Source organism: Anarhichas minor, unplaced genomic scaffold (genome assembly GCF_050575085.1).
Source record: "Anarhichas minor isolate MPS153535 unplaced genomic scaffold, ASM5057508v1 ptg000024l, whole genome shotgun sequence".
NCBI classification, from domain to species: domain Eukaryota; kingdom Metazoa; phylum Chordata; class Actinopteri; order Perciformes; family Anarhichadidae; genus Anarhichas; species Anarhichas minor.
This window is the reverse complement of record NW_027466470.1, coordinates 13,106,784-13,128,397: the sequence shown is the minus strand read 5'-3', so window position 1 is coordinate 13,128,397 and position 21,614 is coordinate 13,106,784. Positions and strand designations below refer to the sequence as shown.

Genomic DNA, 21,614 nt, shown 5'->3' with positions numbered 1-21,614 from the left:
ATTTCACTTCTTAATTCCAGCTCATGATTTAGAATCCAAAAAGCCTGTAAAAAAGTATTATATATGGAGATGACACCATTTTATGTAATCCACACACACACACACACACACACACACACACACACACACACACACACACACATCTGCACATGCAGGTGGACGACTTCCTGCAGGCTCTGGTGAACTTTGACAAAGAGCACATCCCCGAGGCCACGGTGAGGTGTGTGAGAGACGACCACCTCAGTGACCCCGAGTTCAACCCCGAGTTTGTGCGACAGAAATCCTCGGCTGCCGCGGGGCTCTGTGCCTGGGTGATCAACATCATACGCTTCCACGAGGTACACACATGGCCAGCTGTCATATTTAATGTCATACGATCTAAACCGGTGTGTGTGTGTGTGTGTGTGTGTGATGTTTTTCATTGTACAGTACTTTGTTCCTGTTGTTTGATCATTTGATGTTTCTCTTTCCCCAACTATTGCTGCCCTGGGTAGATTTTTGTAAGTACAGAATTCTCCGCTTTGTGGTGTTTGTATATCAGAATATCAAGTTAACAGTGTGTGCATGATATTGTATCATATAGATGAAGTGGTTTTATGGTTATAGTTTTGTCTGCATGTCTTACAACTTACATGGTATTTTACTGATTGCAATATATCTCAAAATGCAATGGGTCAAAGTGGTCTGTGTGTGTTTGTTTTGTCCACAGGTATTATGTGAGGTAGAGATGAAGAGGATGTGCTTGTCTCAGGCCAACGCTGATCTGGCTGAGGCTGCTGAGAAGCTAGAGGTCATCAGGAAGAAACTCGCAGTACGTCTGTTTATACACTTTCTCTTAGTGTCTTCTGTCTTTACATATATTTAAATATAGTAGATATGTAGCAGTAATATAGATTGCAGATTGTCATATTTACTTTCAAGCAAGAATTGTTTGTTTGCTTCTTGCAAAAATGTCCAGCGCCATCATTTTACTGACGTGTCTGCTACGAAGGGGCTGCAGCTTTATCAAAGGTCCTACTGGCTCTTCATGTTTTTACTACTGGTGGCAGTGACGTTTAAAGTCTAACACTCTCCCTTCTCCTGCAGCAACGTCTCTATAATTATGATTGCTCATGGACATGTTTTATTATCTTGTTGAACTAGCAGTAATAGCGAACCTTCCTAAGCACATTCTAGAGAGGTTAATGTCTGGTTTCACACAACTATTTTTGTTAAATTGTCAGGTAATTTACAGCTTGCACACAGCGTTAGAAATATTTGATTAAGGGACATCCAGGGCCACGAGTCATATTTCTTTCTTCCTTAGGAGCTGGACAGTAACCTGGAAACTCTGACATCAGCCTTTGAGAAAGCCACATCAGAGAAACTGCGCTTTCAGCAGGAGGTCAACCGCACCAACAAGACAATAGAGCTAGCCAACCGGCTGGTGAAAGGACTGGAGGTAGGCACAGCAACGACCAATGGGAGTTTAGTTTGATTTGTGTTTCTTTAAACTGAATTAAAATATTTAGTTTTAGTGCAGTATTTTGGATACTAAATATTTTGGGAATAAGGGGTGCTTCTTGTGTAGGGTCTCACTGCATGTATGCTGTTTGTCAGAGTGAGAATGTACGCTGGGCCCACTCAGTGGCTCAGTACCATGAGCAGGAGGAAACTCTCAGCGGGGACGTCCTCCTAACCGCGGCCTTCATCTCGTACGCCGGCTCCTTCTCCAAGAAGTACCGGAGAGAGCTGCAGGACAACCTCTGGATGCCCTTCCTGCGCGGCCAGAAGGTACAATCTTACAATGAATAAATATTTCCTAAGTTATGAGGCTATCTTTATACATATACATATACATGATGTTGTACTTGAGGCTTCGCCCCCTTCACTCTCATCGAAAAGAATTACAGAAAGCCGCCCCAGGCTGCTAAAACACACTGTGTCTGATCAGGGCCTCAGGGTTCACTGTAATGATGTTACATGCTGTACCAAGTTATCCAGGAAGTTTTCTGTGTCCTCCGTGGCCTTTTATACCCTGTCACCTGCTGACTGAGGCCAATCAGGGAGGATCGCTCGCATTAGTGCCACTTAAAAACAGGTGGCATCAATCCCCCCTCATGTGGAGCCAATTGGTAGTCAATTGCACTTTGACAAAAGATATTAATCAAATGTGGCCTCTCAAGAGGCATAATCAAAACATAAATATTGTTAGCGAAGCTGATAAACAAGTAAACATTACTTGCTTTGGAATTGACTAACATTACAGCAGGAAAAATCACATGCAAATAGATTTTAAAGGGGAACCTACTCCTTCTGCTTAAAGGGTCGGGCAGGTCAGGGAATTAAAGTCCCCCTACAGAAGACCTGTGCGAGCTAGGCAAAGGCCCATCCCAGACCGGGGATGATGTGTGGTGACAGTGCTAACCACTGCACCACCATGCCGCTTATTCCCATGATCACATCTCTTCTGAGCATTCTCATTTCTCCATCAGATGCCCATTCCCATGACAGAAGGCTTAGATCCAGTGTTGATGCTGACTGATGATGTGATGGTGGCCCAGTGGAACAATGAGGGCTTACCAGGAGACAAAATGTCAACTCAGAATGCGACCATCCTCACAAACTGTGAGTAGCGGCAGTAAATATACATATACTATAACGCTATATCACATCACCGTAGTGATGATGGTCCCTATCTCACAGACAATAAAACCGCGCAGTGCTAGGTTTGCTCAGTATTGTCGATGTGTGGATTACGTGTGTGTCGCTTCAGGTGAGCGCTGGCCTCTCCTCATTGACCCTCAGCTGCAAGGCATCAAGTGGATCAAGAGTCGCCATGGCAGCGGCCTCAAGGTTGTCAGTCTCGGGCAGAGAGGGTGAGTGTTTTGGGAGAACAGACACTATTTGTGTACGTTTCATTTTTTCTCATTGTTTAAATGTTGTTCCAGCTATGTAGATGTGATAGAGCAGGCTGTGGTGGCAGGGGACACCGTCCTCATAGAGAACCTAGAGGAGAGCATTGACCCTGTTATTGACCCTCTGCTGGGACGACACACCATCAAGAAGGGAAGGTATGGACACACACGTGAGCATGTGTACCGTACACACACAAAACATAGGAGCATTTGTTCCTCTCAGTTTTCTCCACTCTCCTCTCGTGCTTTACACTTCCTCCCTGTGCTCTCTCACAGTTGTATAAAAGTTGGGGACAAGGAGTGTTTCTTCCACCCAGGCTTCAGACTGATCCTCCACACCAAGTTGGCCAATCCTCACTACAAGCCAGAGATTCAAGCCCAGACCACGCTCATCAATTTTACTGTGACCAGGGACGGTCTAGAGGACCAGCTGCTGGCCCAGGTGGTGAATCAGGAAAGACCCGACCTCGAGCAGTTTAAGGTAGGGTCAGTTAGTTATTAGGATCCTCTTTCCCTTTGTGATAATGCAAATTGGGGTTGGTCCTCTAAAACATTATGATCCACAGTTAATCTGTTTTCCCATTACAATATATTGTATTATGATAGTAGTGGGGGCCCAAAGTATTTTAAGATTCGATAACTTTACCGCTTCAATGAGTTTTTATTACAAAATTAAAACACATCCTACAGTACTGTTAATGTTTTTGCTGTTATTGATACATCTGTTTAGCATATAAATGGGAAGACTGCTATGAAGAGTCAGCGATTCTCCCAAATGACCCGACCTGTCTGTGTAAACTCCCTGCAGAGTGAACTGACCAAACAGCAGAACATGTTCAAGATTGAGCTGAAGCTCCTGGAGGACGAGCTGCTGTCCAGGCTGTCTGCTGCAGAGAGTAACTTCCTGGGTGACAACGTGCTGGTGGAGAAGCTTGAGACCACCAAGCACACTGCTGCCGAGATCGAGATGAAGGTAACGGGATGAATGTGTGTGCTTAGTTGTTACAGCCTCACAAGTAAGTTCACTTGTTTTGCATCTTTATAATTTATTTCTCCCTACGATCCATCTCTTCTTCTCCTGTCTTCTCCCTCCATCCCTCATTCTCAGGTCCTGGAAGCTAAAGTCAATGAGGTGAAGATAAACGAAGCCAGAGAACTCTATCGTCCCGTTGCTGTCAGAGCTTCGCTGCTCTACTTTATCATGAACGACCTCAACAAGATCAACCCCATGTACCAGTTCAGCCTCAAGGTCTGGCTCTCAACTGAGAAACTGAATTATTAAGAAGCCGACATTCATGTTGTTGATGAATTTATGCAATGAGCATAGCCAACTATGCAATAAACTTTCTCCCTCTTGTTCTCAGGCCTTTAACGTGGTTTTTCACAAGGCGGTGGCGATGGCGGAGGCTTGTGAGGATGTGAAGAGCAGAGTAAACACGCTCATAGACTGTGTTACCTACTCCACCTTCAACTACATCAGCAGGGGTCTATTTGAAGGAGACAAGCTCACCTTTACTGCACAGCTAGCCTTCCAGGTGTGTATGTGTCTGCGTCAGCGTCAGAGAGAGAGAGTGTGCGTGTTTCATCCCTGACTGTGTTCGTTCTCTTTTAGTTGCTCCTGATGAGTCAAGAGATAGATGTGCGAGAGCTAGACTTCCTGCTGCGTTTTAACATTGACCACCACTACGTCAGCCCCCTCGACTTTCTTTCCAACTCGGCGTGGAGCGCCATCAAGGTGCACACGCACACGCACATCCACACAGGATTTCTTCGCCGGCTCAAATTTGGAAATGATTTTGTGCCAACACAACCTTGCTGTGCCTTGCTGTTGCCCAGGTGATGAGCTTCGCTGATGAGTTTCGTGGTCTGGATCGGGACATTGAAGGTTCTCCTAAGCGCTGGAAGAAGATGGTGGAGTCTGAGTGTCCCGAGAAAGAGAAGTTTCCTCAGGAGTGGAAAGGGAAAAGCTCCCTGCAGAAACTCATCATGATGAGAGCCCTGAGACCTGATCGAATGACCTATGCTATTAGGTGAGGAACATTTGTTTCTCCTCTTATGTTACGTTTGTTTTTTTTCCTTTTGGATTATCAACTTTAATATAAATTTTCCACAAACCCAGACTATTTCTGCTCTTCCCTATTGGCATACTGTAGGAACTTTGTGGAGGAGAAACTTGGCGTGAAGTATACAGAGGGCCGAAAGACTGAATTTGCTAAGTCTTTCAGAGAAAGTGGTCCAGCCTCACCCGTGTTCTTCATCCTGTCCCCTGGAGTGGACCCACTTAAGGATGTGGAGTCACTGGGTACTGTAAACAGAGTGGACTCACTTAGATAGATGGATGGATGGATTTCAGTGGGAGTATAATCACATGAAGATTTTTCGCAGTGGGAGGTTTTAATCTACATCAACACATTCCTGTTCCCAGGGAGGAAGCTGGGTTTCACTATCGACCTTGGGAAGCTTCACAACGTGTCCTTGGGCCAGGGCCAGGAAGCTGTGGCTGAGGTTGCCATGGAGATGGCTGCCAAGGAGGGTCACTGGGTTATTTTGCAGGTCCGACTGAAAGAGAGATGAGTTCATACGCAATATTTGGATAGATAGAAATAATGTTTTTTCTTAGGAAAGAATCATGTGACTGAATCATGCTCCCTCTTTAATAATAATTACTGACTGAAGCTCTAAATAATCCATGCTTCAAAGTTCACACTGTCACTGTACTAAACTTGATGTGTTTTCATTCACCTCCCTGTAGAACATCCACCTGGTTGCTCGCTGGCTGGGTTCACTTGAGAAGCTCCTGGAGCGCTGCTGCGAGGGCAGTAATCCGGACTACAGGGTGTTCATGAGCGCTGAGCCGGCGCCGACACCCCAGGAACACACTATCCCACAGGTAGAGATGCAGTGTGCATGCCGTAAAGTCATATAATACATAGAATGAATGCAGGCACCCAGGTATCTTTGACGTAGACGCTACAGTCGTGGCATTAAATACAGATGCTATATGTTTTCCTCAGGGTATCCTGGAAAACGCTATCAAGATCACCAATGAACCTCCGACGGGCATGCATGCCAATTTACATGCTGCTCTGGACAACTTTGACCAGGTGAGTGTCTGGTGGTGCTTGTAGTGCTTGTTTGTTTATTTATTAACTCATTGGTCTCTTCCTAGGACATCCTGGACCAGTGCAGCCGTGAGCAGGAGTTTAAGACCATCCTCTTCTCTCTGTGTTACTTCCACGCCTGTGTGGCAGAGAGGAGGAAGTTTGGATCCCAGGGTTGGAACAGAAAGTATCCCTTCAACACTGGAGACCTGACCATATCAGTTAACGTCCTCTATAACTACCTGGAGGCTAATGCACAGGTGGGGTGTGCTGTGTTGATGCGTGTGAGTGCGACAGCACGATGAGGATGATAAGTGATGATGATTGTATAGCAGTGATTTCCATAATGATTATGATGATGAAGGTGCCATGGGAGGACCTGAGGTATCTGTTTGGGGAGATCATGTATGGAGGACACATCACTGATGACTGGGACAGACGGCTCTGCAGAACATACCTGGAAGAATATATGCAGCCCAACCAGGTTTGTACTTTTGTTTGAGAGAGAAAAGACAAAGTGAATGTCTGGCTGACTGCGGTTGAGTGTCGGCATGCTCAGCTGTGTTCTAGCACAAGGAGACCAAAGGAGAAATGTGCCAAATTTAGCTGTGTTTTTGGAGTGCAAACAAAAGACGATTTTTTGGGCTCAATATCAGCTCCATTTAGCTGCAATTTGGCAAATTCATTGGACCAGATATTGCACATGCAAGCTAAAGAGTGTCTGGCAAGCAGACATGCCACATTTAGGCCACCGTTGGACCTAGACATTTTGGCTACCTGGGTTTGGACAATTAAACATTTTGGACTCTGATAGAGATCTCAAGCTGAAATCCTTCTCTCTGTTGTTTTTTTCACAGTTTGACCGGAAGCTTTCTTTGGCTCCTGGGTTTGTTGTCCCCTCCAATCTGGACTACCAGGTAACTGGAGATGGATAGCTTGACACAGTTTCACTTTTACCGTCAGCTGTCCCTACAGTTGAACATTTGACTGGTCTCAACAGAAGTGTACACAAGGAGAGTCCATCCACTAAATATGTCTGACTGTAAAACACTTAAAAAGTGAATTAATAAAAAATGGTAAAAAAGTACCAACTGACTAACTTATATTGGCGTTTCTTATGAACAAATGACAATAATAGATGGCATTCACCATTTATTTTTCTACATGTCCAGGGCTACCATGATTTCATAGATGAGATGCTGCCCCACGAGAGCCCAGTGCATTATGGGTTGCACCCCAACGCAGAAATTGAGTTCTTGACAGTGACGTCGGATAACCTTTTCCACACTCTGCTGGAGCTGCAGTCTCCTGATGCCGTGATGGGGGAGGGAGTCTCCCAGACCCTGGAGGAGAAGGTAGCTACGCCTACATGTCCAATGCGCCATCAACTGTCTGAACATGTACCTGAACTTCTAATCCATGCAAACACAACACTTAAAGATAAACAGGAAGGCAATCCAGGCGCTCCAAAATCTTAGAACCAAGAGGAAGGAACTAATTAAAAGCCTTTATTCCCATAGCTAAATCATTAGAGGAGCCACTTTGTTTCAACCACTGCAGGTCTTCATCGGGGCATTTAACAAACAAAACGGGTGTGGCCGTGCCTTTACACTATAAACAACCAAAGGGAGGCAATCACATGACTTACATCTGATGATCTGTTGAAGGAGCGTCACGCTAAAGTGACTGTGCTCTGTCAAAAAACCTCTCACAATGGCGGCACTTTTCGTGTTTTTGCAAAAAACAAGGTGGAGAGAACCACATCACTTAATCCAGTAACCCCGCTCCCTCAGGTGAAAACCATTTTAGATGAGGTGCTGGAGAAGCTGCCAGAGGAGTACAACATGTCCGACATCACCTCTAAGACAGCTGAACGGTCCCCTTACATTCTGGTCTGCTTCCAGGAGTGTGAGCGCATGAACACACTCGTCTCCGAGATACGGCGCTCGCTCAAGGAGCTTGACCTGGGACTCAAGGTATGCTTTGTACCTTTGTGTGTGTTTCTATGTTTGCGTAAAGTGTAGCCCTCTTGGTCTGACGCACAAACCCATCCTGCTGATTTCCTTCATCTGAACAGCTGCCACACACTGGAGTGTAAAAAGGGTCCCACGGCTGTTTGCTACAGTATTGCACTAGTGTCTTATCTTCAATGTGTGTATTCAAAGGGGGAACTGGCCATCTCCTCTGAGATGGAGAAGCTCCAATCGGCCCTGTTCTTTGACAACGTCCCCGATACTTGGACCAAGCTGGCCTACCCCTCCACCTACAGCCTAGCTATATGGTGTGTGTGTGTGTGTGTGTGTGTGTGTGTGTGTGTGTGTGTGTGTGTGTGTCTCTGTCACTGTGTTTGAATAGGAGCTTTTAAAAATGTGGTGATACATTTCAGAATCGTGAAAAATTACATAATCAAGCTGTTTGAGACACTGTTCTGCTATACATTACATATAGATACAATCCATCCGCAGTAGCTGGATTTTTTCAGTTTCCAGAACACTGACATTACTCTGAAATCTGTTTGTGTGCGTGTGTGTGTGTCAGGTATAATGATGTGTTGCAGCGTTGTAAAGAGCTGGACAGCTGGACTCAGGACTTGTCTCCGCCTAGTGTGGTCTGGCTGTCTGGACTTTTCAACCCACAGTCCTTCCTCACCGGTAACACACAGATAAGAGCGCTACCTCGGCGTGACTAAAATATATTCATAACTCTCCCATCATCCTTTTCTCTACTCGCCTTTCTTTTTTTCTTTTTTTTGTATTGTTCCGGCTTTCCAGCGGTGATGCAGTCTCTGGCGCGTAAGAACGAGTGGCCCCTGGATAAAGTAAACCTGACGGTGGATGTAACCAAGAAGTTTAAGGAAGAGTTCAATCAACCTGCCAGGGAGGGTGCATACGTCTATGGACTTTACATGGAAGGTAGACAAACACCACCTTTCATTTCCTCTCTATTGAAGGGGCAACATGGAGGGATATTTTCTCTGTTACTGATCCTTGAGCAACATACATACCTATCTTTGGACATTTTGAGTGAAAGCTTAATTTGCCCTTTCTGTAATCTTTAAATTCCCTAGTTTTTAACATTTGTCCTGTCCTCATCACTTGTGTCCTCCTCTCACAGGTGCAAGGTGGGACACTCAGGCTGGGGTGATTGCTGAAGCCCGTCTCAAGGAACTGACCCCGACCATGCCCGTCATCTCAGTCCGAGCTGTGCCCAATGACCGCCAGGAGACCAGGAATATCTACGAGTGTCCGCTCTACAAGACCAAGATCAGAGGACCCACATATGTTTGGACTTTCAGCCTCAAAACAAGGGAGAGGCCTGCCAAATGGGTGCTGGCAGGAGTGGCTCTGCTGCTCAGTGTGTGAGAGGGAGTTGAGGGGGTCAAGATTCAAGTTGAGAGGGATGTTGTTTTACTGGGCAAGGTCGGTGTGTACCATGTTATCACATGTGGTATTCGGGGTTTCGAAAACTTATGCACATAGACTGGAAGGTTGAGTTTCTTCTCTTTTTATTGAAAAATGATAAAATATACAGAAAGAAATGCCGAAAATACACACACTAGATCACAGTTAGAACCGATAAAGTCAAAGCTTGTTTTGAACAAATCAAATCTAAACTACAAAATACTTTTTAAGTAGAAGGAAAAAAAAAAAAAAACAGACAGTGCTGCCTCATTAGAGCGGCATTCAAGTGTGTTATTTTGTAACACTTGTACCTCCTACAGTATGTTATGCAGCAGTTTTAATAACACATTAAATTACACAGGTGAAGTCATTCTGACAACATGACAAGACAACTTCTTGTCTTTTCGCTCCTTCCTACTTCACAGTACACATGGGTATAGAATTCATCCATTCAATAAAAAATAATTAACAAAAGAAATGTGTGTAAACCAGCTCTTTTCAAACTGGAGATTCTAATGCACATACTGTAGCTCAGACACTGTATGTGCTAACAAGTCAAAATTGCTCTAGTTTGGCCTCTGTATGTGTGTTTTCTGTGCATGTGTGTGTGTGCTAGTCACTGTCGGACCAATCTAGCTCCATCATGTCCATGGCTGCAGTGGCCATGTTGATCTTGGTTCCGTGTCGCACGCTGCAGCTCTTCACAGAGTTCTGATTGGACGAGGCCCGCATGCTCACCTGCACCCCCGAGCGACCGATGACTCCTACTTCACCTCTAATCTTTTGGCTGATGGCCTCGCTGCGGTCCCCTCTGACTCCCTGGAGCACGACTCCCATGTCACTCCTGCGACCCCTGACCCCAAGCTCACTCCTGACCTTCATCACTCCCAGGTCGCCCATGTTCATGTTCATGTTCATGTCCATGTCACCTAGTCTCTCCATCTCCCCCATCTCATCCATGTCTAAGGACAGCATGTCCCCCAAGCCCCCCATACTCCCATGGAGACCCTTGAAGATGGTCGGGAGCCTCCCTCCCTCTATGTCTCCCTCCTTCCCTTTCTCATCTAGCCGGTCCCCCAGCTTTTCTATCTCCCATCCTCCCTCCTTCTCCTTCTCCCCTTCTGCCTCTCCAAACCCACCCGAATACCCTCGGACTATGGTGGTCACTCTGCTCCTCTGCATCCCTCCTTTCTCCCGGTCCCCCTCCTCCCAAGTCCTCTCCTCCCTCTCAACTACACCACCTGGGAAACTCCTGAGTGTCACCTGCACCCTTCCTCCTCCCTCGATGCTCCCGGTGTCATCCCTTTCCCTCTGCCCCCAGCCCTTTTCCTCTAGGGTTCCTTCCTCTTCCCCGTCCTCCTCTCCCAACCGCCCATGCAACCCTCGGAGCACGGCATGCAGCCTCCCGCTGTCGAGCGAGCCCATCCCCCTCTCCAGCACCGCACTGCTCCCCCTCTCCGTGTCTCCGTTGCTGAGGGTGCGGAGGAGACAGCTGACGCCAGCACTGCTGACTCCTGCACTGTTGGAGTCTTGAGAATGAGAGCGGAAGAAGGAGCCGGAGGAACCGATGGACATTGGTGTGAAGAACTGATAAAGTTGGGGAGAAGCGAAGAAGAGGAGGGCCAAGATCATAAAAAAAAAAGGTATTTGAGTAAATGTAAATCTGCTTCAGACAGCTGAAAAAAAACAAAAATCTACTTCCACTTACTGGTGAGATGTTTGAGCGCTCCATGAGTAGGGAGGTCGGACTGGGAGACATGTTGGACCGCTCCATCAGCCTCTCCTCCCACAGTCTGAGCCTCGTCTCCCTCTCCTCCAGCTCCTTCTCTTTAGAGTACAACTCCCTCTCCAGCTTCCGAAGGCGCTCCAAGGTCGACTCAATTTCACACCTGGAGTATGACAGAATATACGTCATCTATTGGGACTTTGTACATGCAGACGTGGATTTGTTTTAACAGCAAGTTAACAGGGGAAAAGAATCGGATAAATATTTCAGTAGCACGTGCGAAATTGTTCAAAAACGCTACTCTTTTACAAGTTACGGCTCTCAAGATCACGAATTGACCAATGTGCTTTACTTGTACTCTTGTGGATACTGTAGTGTTCTGCAACTGCAACACAGGTTACCCTATGTAATTCCAAACGGTACCAAATACAAATAGTATACAGCATAAAATACGCTAAAAAATGTCTATGTACTATGAAACTGGATCAACGTTGCCAATTATAACTGAAAGCAAAGCTGCCCCTCTGATACACTGGCAAACATTGGAAGGATAAACCTATTTTAAATGAGTGTATTCTAGTGTCCTATAGCAGACCACATGACATAACATGTTGAGTTTACTTGACTTCCTGCAGAAGAACACAAAAGAAAGTCAAATATGTAGCTGCAGTACTGTGAGTTACCACAAGAGGTCACTGTGAGTAGTGAGTGACTGTCCATGAAACTGCATTCACAAACACAATCAACTCACAGCAACTAAATATAGACAGATATGACGCACAGCCATACCTCCTCCTGTGTTCCTTCCATACCTCCCTATTCATTCATCCCGCCCCTTCAACTCCCTCACTCTTCCTCCCCCCCCTCCTCCTCTTCGCATCCCCCTTTCCTTGTCCGACTGTTTCCACCCGTACCCAAAACTTCCCTCAGAATTGATTGCCTCGCTGTATTCATGTTAAAAATGCACAGAATCTCGCACCTTGTCTCTTCTGCTCCTTCCTCCACCTCCCTCTCTCTCTCTCTCCCCCCTGTCTCACCCCTGTCGTTGACCTCTCTCGCTTCCTGCCACCCGCTGTTTCTGTCCCTTGTTCCGTCTTTTAGATTTCACACCCAATAGCTCTCTGAACTTCTTCTTTTCTCCAGCTCATACTTGATTTCTCCTCTACCTTTTGCCCACCCTCCCCCCCCACTCCCCTGTCTTTCTCCCCGTGGTGGCGCAAGGGCAAAGTGGAGGAGCAGAGGAATCTCTTCCATGGACACTTTCCAGAGAGCTTATTATAGACCGAAGTAGACCACAGGGTCACACATTCAACTTCTCTCCTGAGCTTTAGAGTCCACAGAGTATGTATGCACGTGTGTGACTCTGTTGAATTTCTGTCTGCATGCATTTGGACTTTTATTTGGAGTACAGTAAATCACAGACTGCATTTGTCATTCTGAACAAGACTTTACTTTATACGCTTTGAAAATGACCCGCCTCATTCTCAGACGCAGTGCAGATGCACTGTGGGGTTTTTTTGGGATGTCTACAAGATTGATAACGTCCCCGATACTTGGACCAAGCTGGCCTACCCCTCCACCTACAGCCTGTCTCTCTGTGTGTGTGTGTGCGTGTGTGTGTGTGTGTGTGTGTGTGTGCGTGCATACCTCCACTGGTCCTTGTTATGTAGGAAGGAGTTACACTGGTCCGGTAGCCTGCTGTCGTTGCCCATGGTCTCCAGGTTTACCAGCACCTGTTTGAACTGCGGACGCTCCTGTAGGCCCATGCATGCACACAGGATAAAATAACCAGCTGACACACCTTATTTTAATGTCTTTAACAATTTTATGAGGCACAAGAGACATTTTTTAGGAGATTAACCACTGTAACCATGGTTCATTTTGCTTACCTTTGGATCTGCTTGCCAACATTTCCTCATCAGCTCTGCAAAACTTCCTGGACAGCTGGTGGGGATAGTCAGCCTCTAGATACACAAACGCATACAAGAAGTAGCTTTTTATTTGCAAAAAAGAAAAGTCACATAGTACCACCTTGTTTTTAAAATACTTAAACCTACTAACAACCATTTAAAGCCTCTGAAAACTTGTCTTCAAATCTAAAGTTTTTTCCTCCAAACATTACATATTCATGACTAAATAAGCAACATTTAAGAGTCTGCAGACACGTTGTCAATTCTGTGAAGCACAGGGGAGCTTTGAGCTAAATGCTAACGTCAGCATGCTAACATGCTCACAGTGACAAATGCTAGTATGCTGATGTTTAGCAGGTATAATGTTTACCCTGTTCACCTGCGTGTTACCATGCTAACATTTGCTAATTTGTAGGAAACAGAAAGTACAGCTAAGACTAATGTCATCAGTTTGGCAGGTATTTAGTCATGAACAAAAGGTATTCTGCAAATTAATATTTCGACCTGGTGATGATGGCACTAGAGTAAAAATCAGGAGATCATCAAAGTCAATGGCATTCATCCTTTGAGGACTATGATTGTAATCATGGCAATCCCTCTAATAGTTGTCAAGACATTTAATAAGACACAAGGAAACCGTCCCACCGATGCCACCTCATTTTAAACCAAATATTGCTGAATCCTGATTGGTTATCAGAAGTACATTACATGGGACATCACCTTTTCCAAGTCCCACCCACCTCAAACCAGAGAGAAGAGCTCAGAGAGAAAAAGTTCTTAATCTAAACATCTGTTCAATGCACACTCAATCGGTTTATGAGGTAAAATGGGGCCTTTTGAAAGTGTGTGGCTCCATGTATATCTTTCTATAACATGTGAACTGCAGTAACACCACTAAACCACGACATTCCACGGAGATAATGTCCCCTGCGTTGAAGATCCCCTGGCATCACCAAAGGTCTGACTGAACCCAGCAGACAGCTCCATACTACAGTGAATGGAAACAGTGATATTTCAGGATTAATCCCCAGAGAAAACTGACTCTAAGTGGAGAGAGGGCACGTAAGAGGGTCAGGAGGAGAGGCATAGCAGTGGAGGGGAAAATCAGAGGGAGACTGGGAAAGGGAAAGAGAGTTATTTAGGGAGAGTATTTGGAGATTAGCCAACAGCTACGCAGGAATCATGTTCTCAGAGTTGTTTGTTGGCCCCCAGTGTGTGTGTGTGTGTGTCTGTTGTGGGGGATTCAGGCACGTCAATAACTGAAACACATACACTCTATAACCATCATCCCCCACCTCCCATAAACCTCTTGAATTAACCCTGCTATCACTGCAGTCTTTCCTCTTTCCCCACCTTTCTCTCTTTGTCTCTCTCTCTCTCTCTCTCTCTGTCTCGTAAAGGCTTTAGCAAAGGGGGGAGTCTGGCCGAGCTCCACTGCTGTGTATCCAGGCCTTACAAGAGCAGAGAGCTGACATCAGGCCTAAAAATACCCAGCCTCAGCTTCACCAGCTCGCAGTGGAAACCATGAGAGCATCGCATTGTTCCTCCAGCCTTCTCAAACTCGAATGGGTCTACATGCTGACAGTGTGTTCAGAAAGGTGTGCTCACGTGTGTGTGTGTGTGTGTGTGTGTGTGTGTGTGTGTGTGTGTTTGTGGGGGTTACCTCTTGTTTTTCCACCACCAGCCATGCAACCTGCAGCCCTTCGAAACCTTTGAAAGGAACCTCACGAGTCAGCAACTCCCACAGCACCTGGCCACAGAACAAGACTGTGTTGGTTCATTCAGACATGATTTCTTTGATGTGTTGCTCGTAGCAGTCTTTTATTATATGCAACTCTCCTAAATAGTTGTGAAGATGTATTGATAGAAATACCCACAATACCCAATACAGTAAAGCGGAGAATAATTTGAAATGCATACTAGTGCTGATACGATAGCTAACACTAATACCAAACCGTACTTTTCGGTACTTTTTTTTCTAAATCTTTTCATAATTCAACACTGACTCATTAGATGTTAAATTTCATCTAAATACAAAAAGCCATGCAAGAATATCGCTTCAATAAAAGTTTTTGAAATCGGCAAAGGGTATTTTTCAAAATCAGAAACTGTCCGATAAAAGAAAATCTGACAAAAACAAATCGGAGCAATTTAATTAATTTAATTCCAGCTGTCAGTAATACTATATTGGTTCGTTCCAGAAAATGATTGCGGTTTGATTCCTGGCCTCACAATACTCACCACGCCATAGGAGTAGGTGTCACATGTCTCCGAGACGGGCAGGCTCTGAATGACTTCAGGAGCCATCCAAGGAAAAGTGCCCACCACCGTCATATGTGTGGTATGAGACAGGAACTTAGACGCCCCAAAGTCACAGATCTGAAATCACAACAGAGTGCAGTGAAGAAAACGCAGAAATACCCGTGTGCCTGAATTGAATGAAAAATGCTATTTTTGTGGTCGTCTGGACATCACAAGACACAAACCTTCAGCACTCTGTCTGCTGTCATCACCACTGTAAACGAGAGGGAACCAGTCAAAGCATAAAATAGTAACACAGTACAGCGAACAGACAAATGGCAAAGAGAACTAATTTTTAGATGTTATTGAGTTATTGTGTTCAAAGTGTTACCGTTCCGTGATTTGAGGTCTCTGTGAATGACTTTGACTGGAGCTTCTGCGTGGAGGTAATGCATCCCTGTAAGGAAATCAAGCATCAACACCAGGCAAAAAAAAAAAAACTACAACCTTTTAATGTTTATTCTGATTGTTTTTGGTGGAATTTCCTTCCAGCACTTAAAGGCAGAAAGAGTAGGATTTCAAAGTTGGCCTCCACCCCGGCTCGATGACACCAACGCACGACACCTGGCTGCGCTTAGCAGGGTGCTCGCCATCAGGTGAAAGACTACCTCAAATTCACTCTTGTTCTGGAACTAGCCGTGGTCCCTTCTTGGTGTTTAGCCTCGCTATATTTGTGTCTTTTTCTGCGCCATGTCTGCTATTTTCATAGATTCTCCTTGGATGCGTGCTGACGAAACTAGTTGCTACACCCAGAAACGGCCCAAACATAGACAAATTAAAAGGAAAATACAGACAGAGAGCAGACACAGACCCAGTGGGTCATAAATGCTGATTGAGAGGGATTATTGTTGGTTTGTACCACACACATTAACTGCCTCAGTAATCAGCAAGGTGTCATTTGCCAACTTTTATTTCCCCAGGTGTTTAAAAATCGCATTTCCAACAGATATACAGTATGTCCAAATTAATATGTTTTACTGTTCTGTATATTTATAGTTTTAGTTGATTTTTTCATTTTGCCTTTTGAGGTTGTAGCAATTGCAACGGGCAACGTGTTCTTGTTAAAAACGCATGTATTAAGAGGCAAATAAAACGCTGTGTAAACTTTTTTATTAACTCTTAACATCATTAACATAATGACTTGAGTATGACGATAAACAGATCACTGGTGGTCATGAGTGCTCCTACCTCTGCTTGATTTAAGAAGCTAAGTGATTAAACCCTGAGATATGTATCATTATTATTAATAATAATAAAAAAGTGTACCTTTGGCTATCTGTATGGCCCATGTCATGACCTGCTCCATGTCCATCTCCTCACTCTGTTCACTGGAAAGATACTCATACAGAGATCCTGCACTGGCATATTCTGCAAGAACGCACACACAGGAGCAATTGTCATTACAGGAGAACAGGGCTACGCATTAAAACACAGTCTATTGAAAGAATAGAAATACACTTTTTTTAATGCAGTTACGGCAGATATCACTCAATGTGTGTAAAAACTATGTAACCTAACTGACAGAATTTTTAATAGAAGTGACTGCGATGCTACGAACGACGTGACTGGACACTTTACATCAATGTATTATAATGTTTGAGAAACATCACACACAGTTAAGCACAGCACAGCGGAGCTCACTCAAATCAGTGGAAAAGATCACAACCTTCACACCCTGACTGTCTAATCCAGATTATCTCTTGAACTCTTAACCTCATTTTCCTGTTAAATCTGACAATTAAAAACAGACGAGTAGAAGAGAGTGGATAATGTCAAATGAAAGGAGTCTGATGAGTAGAACATGGACGAATCTGTCTTTTTAAAACGTCTGGCAAAATGCATTTTACTGGCACCAAACGCCATCTTAATTTTACGTACTGTACTCTTATTTTTAGTCAGCATTGGATTTTATTAGACTTGTTGCTGGACTGTAGTGGTGTGCTTTATCTTAACCATATGACCCCATCCAGGATTACAACCACATCCAAACATGCTGGTCTCAGTTACAAATGTCCTGCCAGGAAACCTGCGTAAACACTGATACTTCAAAACACACACAAAGACACGGCCATCGGAGCGTGTGCTAACGTGTCCGTAAGTGGCGCCTTGAGGATCCAATACACACAGTAATAAAGCTAATATACGTGTATATATACACATATATACGTATATATATATATATATATATACGTATATATACACACACACACACACTTGTGTAGTTTTATATGAGAGGACAATCTGCCCTGACCCTAACCACTCCCTGCCTCACCTCAGACCTCGACTTGACCGTAACACCTACTTACTTATATCTGTGAGGCCGTAACCCCAAAGATAATTACACACATGTTCATTTATAGAGCACTTCTTCAAAAGATAATTCTTATCTGAATTAAATTTTGCAATTAAAATACTCCCGCAATCACATGTTTAGGTTGTGTGTTCTGAAAGGATACATGAATCCCACACACACACACACACACACACACACACACACACACACACACACACACACACACACACACACACACACACACACACACACACACACACACACACACACACACACACACACACACACACACACACACACACACACACACACACACACACACACACACACGGGGTCTGACCTGTGACAATGCCATAGTTGGGAGATTCCAGCACGGCTCCATAAAACTGAATGATGTTCTTATGACTCAAGACACTAAGAATCTCCGCCTGGACGAGGAGACAAGAAGAAATAGAAATAGAGGGATATGAACAACTTCACATACATATGTAATACATCAATAATGTGCAGATCATTCCTGGAAGACTGTAAACCTAACAGTTAGAGTTTCTGACTTGTTATCCAACGTTGTTCCAGACAGTGTCTCCCGGATGCCTGAGCTGAGGTCTGAACCTCTTTCATAACACAGGTTGAGTCTCCAAACAAAGATCTTCCACATCACAGTGACAAACATGCCATTAAACCGAGCAGGTCATACCCTCTGCACTGGTGGAATATGTAACTGTTGCCAAGCAACATAATACCTAACCATCAATTACATTAAATCACACAAAAAAATGCACAGAAATATTTTTCTCAATAAAAAGTTTTCTTTTCAAAAGAGCAATTTTTTATTCCTACATGTAAGATGATCAGCGTGTACATCACTTTGTGTGCATATATTTGCACATTTACTCAAGTACTGCACTTATGTACAAGTTTGAGGTTCTTGTACTTTACCTGAGTAGTTCTATTTTATGCAACTTAATACTTTATCTGACAGCTAGAGTTGATCATATAATATGATTCTGCATGTGTACTTTAACTACATGTTGTTGCTAATACATCTTATAAATAGACGTCTTATAAGTGCAATCAAAATAATAATAAGAGTAAAATCATAGTGCGGTGTTGCTATTTTTACTTGAGTAAACTACGTGAATACTTCTTCCACCACTGTGTGAGTATGTTTGTGCAAAGATGACTTGAAATATGATTCTAACGTGAGTGTTCACAAACAGCTCTATTGCACATGAAGTATTGCAGCAAAACGATCCACTAAACTGCAGTTCTCCCATAATCCATCAATTTGTATTTATATATGAAAACACACACACACACACACACACACACTGTTATGCATGAGTGAGTGTGGGTGAAATAAGTCAAACAACAAATCAAATTTAGTTCCCCCTGTTTTATGCAGTCGGCCCATGCGTGACAGTGCATTTTACGTTCCCAACTTGAGTTCCTTACTTATGTGCATGCGTTACGTGTTTAAATCTTCTGCAACAATAATAACACCATGCCCGATTAACTCACAGCTCACGCTTACTCCTAACAGTTTCCTGACACTGGGCCATGAGCCTCCATCAGCCCAAACTAAATAACATGGAAGGGAATTTTGTTGGATTACCATCCGGGTCATACTAATGGAGAACCACCCGGCCTTAACTGCGGCGCATAAAGCCCCAGATGATCACACACCTCGTCCTAAAATACAATGGGAGGAACAAGGGAGTGCTGGCATAAATAAAACTGCTCCATCCACAAAGAGTGGACGGAGGAGGGGGACGGGGAGAGGTATGTTTAAGATAAACACGTTCGACAGCAGACAACAGAAGAGGGAGGGAAATAGGGGGCTTTGGCTGTCCAAAGAGAATCTGGAAAAATGAGTGTAAACTAATGTGCCACAGATGAGTCCATCACTTCTAAATACTCTGGATCTTAAAATGACATTTGTGTGTGTCTCCGCTGTCATAAGTGTATGATTGCTCTGTGTGTTCTAGTGTGTGTTCTAGTGTGTGTGTGTGTGTGTGTGTGTGTGTGTGTGTGTGTGTGTGTGTATGTGTGTGTGTGTGTGTGTCTCTCCTCCTTACCTCTTTGTCAATCTTTAGAAGTTTCTTCACAGCCACTTCCTTGTCCTGGGATATCCAGAGGGCTCTGTAGACGCTCCCAAAGCTGCCTCCTCCACAGTTCTCATAAAAGAGCAGGTCCTCATGCTTTATCTGCACAAACGACGAGCCAGGGGACGACATGGCATACTGACTCACGCACATGCAAACACACACATATACACACACAGCACAAAAGTGTGCCCGCACAACCACCAACGCTACCCCAAAAAGTATACAAGTCACGGATCAGCACGGAGAGAGAGCGAAGGATAAGAACTAAAGAGAAGTGGGGTCGTTTCCTCCACAGGGTCAGAGTGGACGTTGTCAGTCAGCAGAACAGATTGTCAGAGAGAAGAAACGAGAAAGAGCTGGAAAGAGAGAGAGACGTTTGCTCCCTGTGAGTCAGGAGAAGTCGGAGCCCCACTGTCACCAATAGAATAGAGAAGGTATTACATTGCCTGATAGTGGCGATCCAGTGTAACTACAACACAAAGCTCACACACAGAGCGAGAGGATGAAGGAGAGGTGAGTGTTTAATTAAGTGTGTGTGTAAGTTACGGTTTGCAGTCGGAGTGTGCAGTCTGCCTGCAGCCGACACACTGTTCAAATATGGTCACTGGCATCCAGGGCATTCCTTCTTCCTGGATAACTGTGTCTATATAAAGCTCTTCACACACACACACACACACACACACACACACACACACACACAGATATACAGTTCTGGCCTATAGCGTGTCAGACATAGTAAATTAGTTAGCAACGAGGGTGACTGCCTCAAATATCTGAATCCATCGTTGAAACACTCTGCATCTAAAAACAAACACACACACACACACACACACACACACACACACTCACTCACTCCCCAGAGAACCCGGGCAGGGGACATCGTGTTACTCAGCCCGACAGGAATGAGACCCAGTGACATCATCAAGGAAGATAGCCGTGCTGACATCACTGCGTCGGGAAAGGTGAGAACAGCTATGGGAAGTTAGGACTCTTCTCAGTCAGTGACAGCTATCAAGTGCCAGAGGAGACAGAACAGTGAGTCATTGCATGAATAAAACATGACTCCTAGAAGCTGCAATGAATCATCACACCCCATAGTACTAAATTGTTGGATACACAAAATAAAATGTCTCGTCTAGTAGTAGAAATTATTGCATTAGGGTGTTGTTAAAGGAAATTGAAAAAGGGTTCCTCCTCTGGGAAGCATATAGAGTATCTGCGTCAAAGTTTATTTCTATCTTTGAAATAGGTTTTGACTAAATGGACAGAGATCATCAGGGGAGCATGGAAGTCAGTGTTGCCGCTTAATTCGCTCCAAAGTAGTTGACTACAGCACCAAAACTTGTGCACAATATTGTCTATTTCTAATCCACATATTGCAAACAAGTTCCTCTCGTCACTCACAAGAAAATGTCTCTCATATAATACTGATGTCCAGACTTTTTCAAGCTCCAGAAATGCTGGATGCCCCGACAAGTCACATAATGCAGCTTGATCGCGTCGTTCATTAGACCCTCGCCGCCACATCTTTCAAACCTTTGGAAAGCAACCTCCTAGTGATGTCACTCAACACCCCTCTAAGCTGAAGCCAATCTGTGTGTGTGTATTAAAGAAGTTGTACATGTTGGTGTGCATCGCCATCCTCAGTCTTTCTTACCATGTGTGGGGGAAAGAACACATTTTAAAGAATGTCATCAAAGCTTAAGCACTGTTAAATTAGCTATTTTTATTTACAAGGCAGACCACACGCACACGAGTACAGTTACAGGCTGGCTCTGGAGAGAGCCAGCCTCACGGCAGTTCTCGACACACACTATCACATCAGAAGCTCCTGAGATCAAAGGAAAATTAGGAACACGCTCACAATCTACACCCAA

General features: G+C 44.5%; 2 protein-coding genes across 2 annotated transcripts in view; one reads left to right on the top strand and one right to left on the bottom strand.

Annotated features, from left to right (window-relative positions):
• Positions 1-9,404, top strand: part of dnah9l (dynein, axonemal, heavy polypeptide 9 like) — a 31,711-nt gene extending 22,307 nt beyond the window's left edge. Inside the window, exons 63-89 of the mRNA XM_076097574.1 lie at positions 156-338; positions 495-500; positions 710-811; positions 1,307-1,441; positions 1,600-1,773; positions 2,475-2,607; positions 2,756-2,858; positions 2,931-3,053; positions 3,174-3,378; positions 3,706-3,870; positions 4,006-4,146; positions 4,262-4,432; positions 4,510-4,632; positions 4,734-4,927; positions 5,051-5,199; positions 5,323-5,450; positions 5,650-5,787; positions 5,912-6,001; positions 6,067-6,258; positions 6,363-6,482; positions 6,856-6,915; positions 7,171-7,353; positions 7,792-7,974; positions 8,164-8,279; positions 8,537-8,649; positions 8,770-8,910; positions 9,113-9,404. Of these exons, the coding sequence (XP_075953689.1) occupies positions 156-338; positions 495-500; positions 710-811; positions 1,307-1,441; positions 1,600-1,773; positions 2,475-2,607; positions 2,756-2,858; positions 2,931-3,053; positions 3,174-3,378; positions 3,706-3,870; positions 4,006-4,146; positions 4,262-4,432; positions 4,510-4,632; positions 4,734-4,927; positions 5,051-5,199; positions 5,323-5,450; positions 5,650-5,787; positions 5,912-6,001; positions 6,067-6,258; positions 6,363-6,482; positions 6,856-6,915; positions 7,171-7,353; positions 7,792-7,974; positions 8,164-8,279; positions 8,537-8,649; positions 8,770-8,910; positions 9,113-9,360 (3,819 nt within the window). The 3' untranslated portion in view covers positions 9,361-9,404. The remainder of the gene's footprint in view (positions 1-155; positions 339-494; positions 501-709; positions 812-1,306; positions 1,442-1,599; positions 1,774-2,474; positions 2,608-2,755; positions 2,859-2,930; positions 3,054-3,173; positions 3,379-3,705; positions 3,871-4,005; positions 4,147-4,261; positions 4,433-4,509; positions 4,633-4,733; positions 4,928-5,050; positions 5,200-5,322; positions 5,451-5,649; positions 5,788-5,911; positions 6,002-6,066; positions 6,259-6,362; positions 6,483-6,855; positions 6,916-7,170; positions 7,354-7,791; positions 7,975-8,163; positions 8,280-8,536; positions 8,650-8,769; positions 8,911-9,112) is intronic.
• Positions 9,201-19,869, bottom strand: LOC142956034 (uncharacterized). The gene is made up of 11 exons (XM_076097330.1): positions 19,708-19,869; positions 17,970-18,057; positions 16,603-16,704; positions 15,668-15,733; positions 15,522-15,550; positions 15,277-15,414; positions 14,699-14,785; positions 13,015-13,089; positions 12,773-12,879; positions 10,705-11,288; positions 9,201-10,631 (listed from the first exon to the last, which is right to left on the bottom strand). The coding sequence occupies exons 1-11, from the start codon at positions 19,864-19,866 to the stop codon at positions 10,012-10,014; spliced, it is 2,055 nt and encodes a 684-aa protein (XP_075953445.1). The 5' UTR covers positions 19,867-19,869; the 3' UTR covers positions 9,201-10,011.
• Positions 19,870-21,614: the final 1,745 nt, after the last annotated feature.

Coding starts and splice junctions, on each gene's coding strand:
- LOC142956034 (XM_076097330.1), bottom strand. CDS start 19,866: ATGTCGTCCCCTGGCTCGTCGTTTGTGCAGATAAAGCATGAGGACCTG. Junction 16,705..17,969: donor CAACTATGGCATTGTCACAG/GTCAGACCCCGT, acceptor GCGTTCTTGCAG/AATATGCCAGTGCAGGATCT. Junction 12,880..13,014: donor GTTGGCAAGCAGATCCAAAG/GTAAGCAAAATG, acceptor ATGGGCCTACAG/GAGCGTCCGCAGTTCAAACA.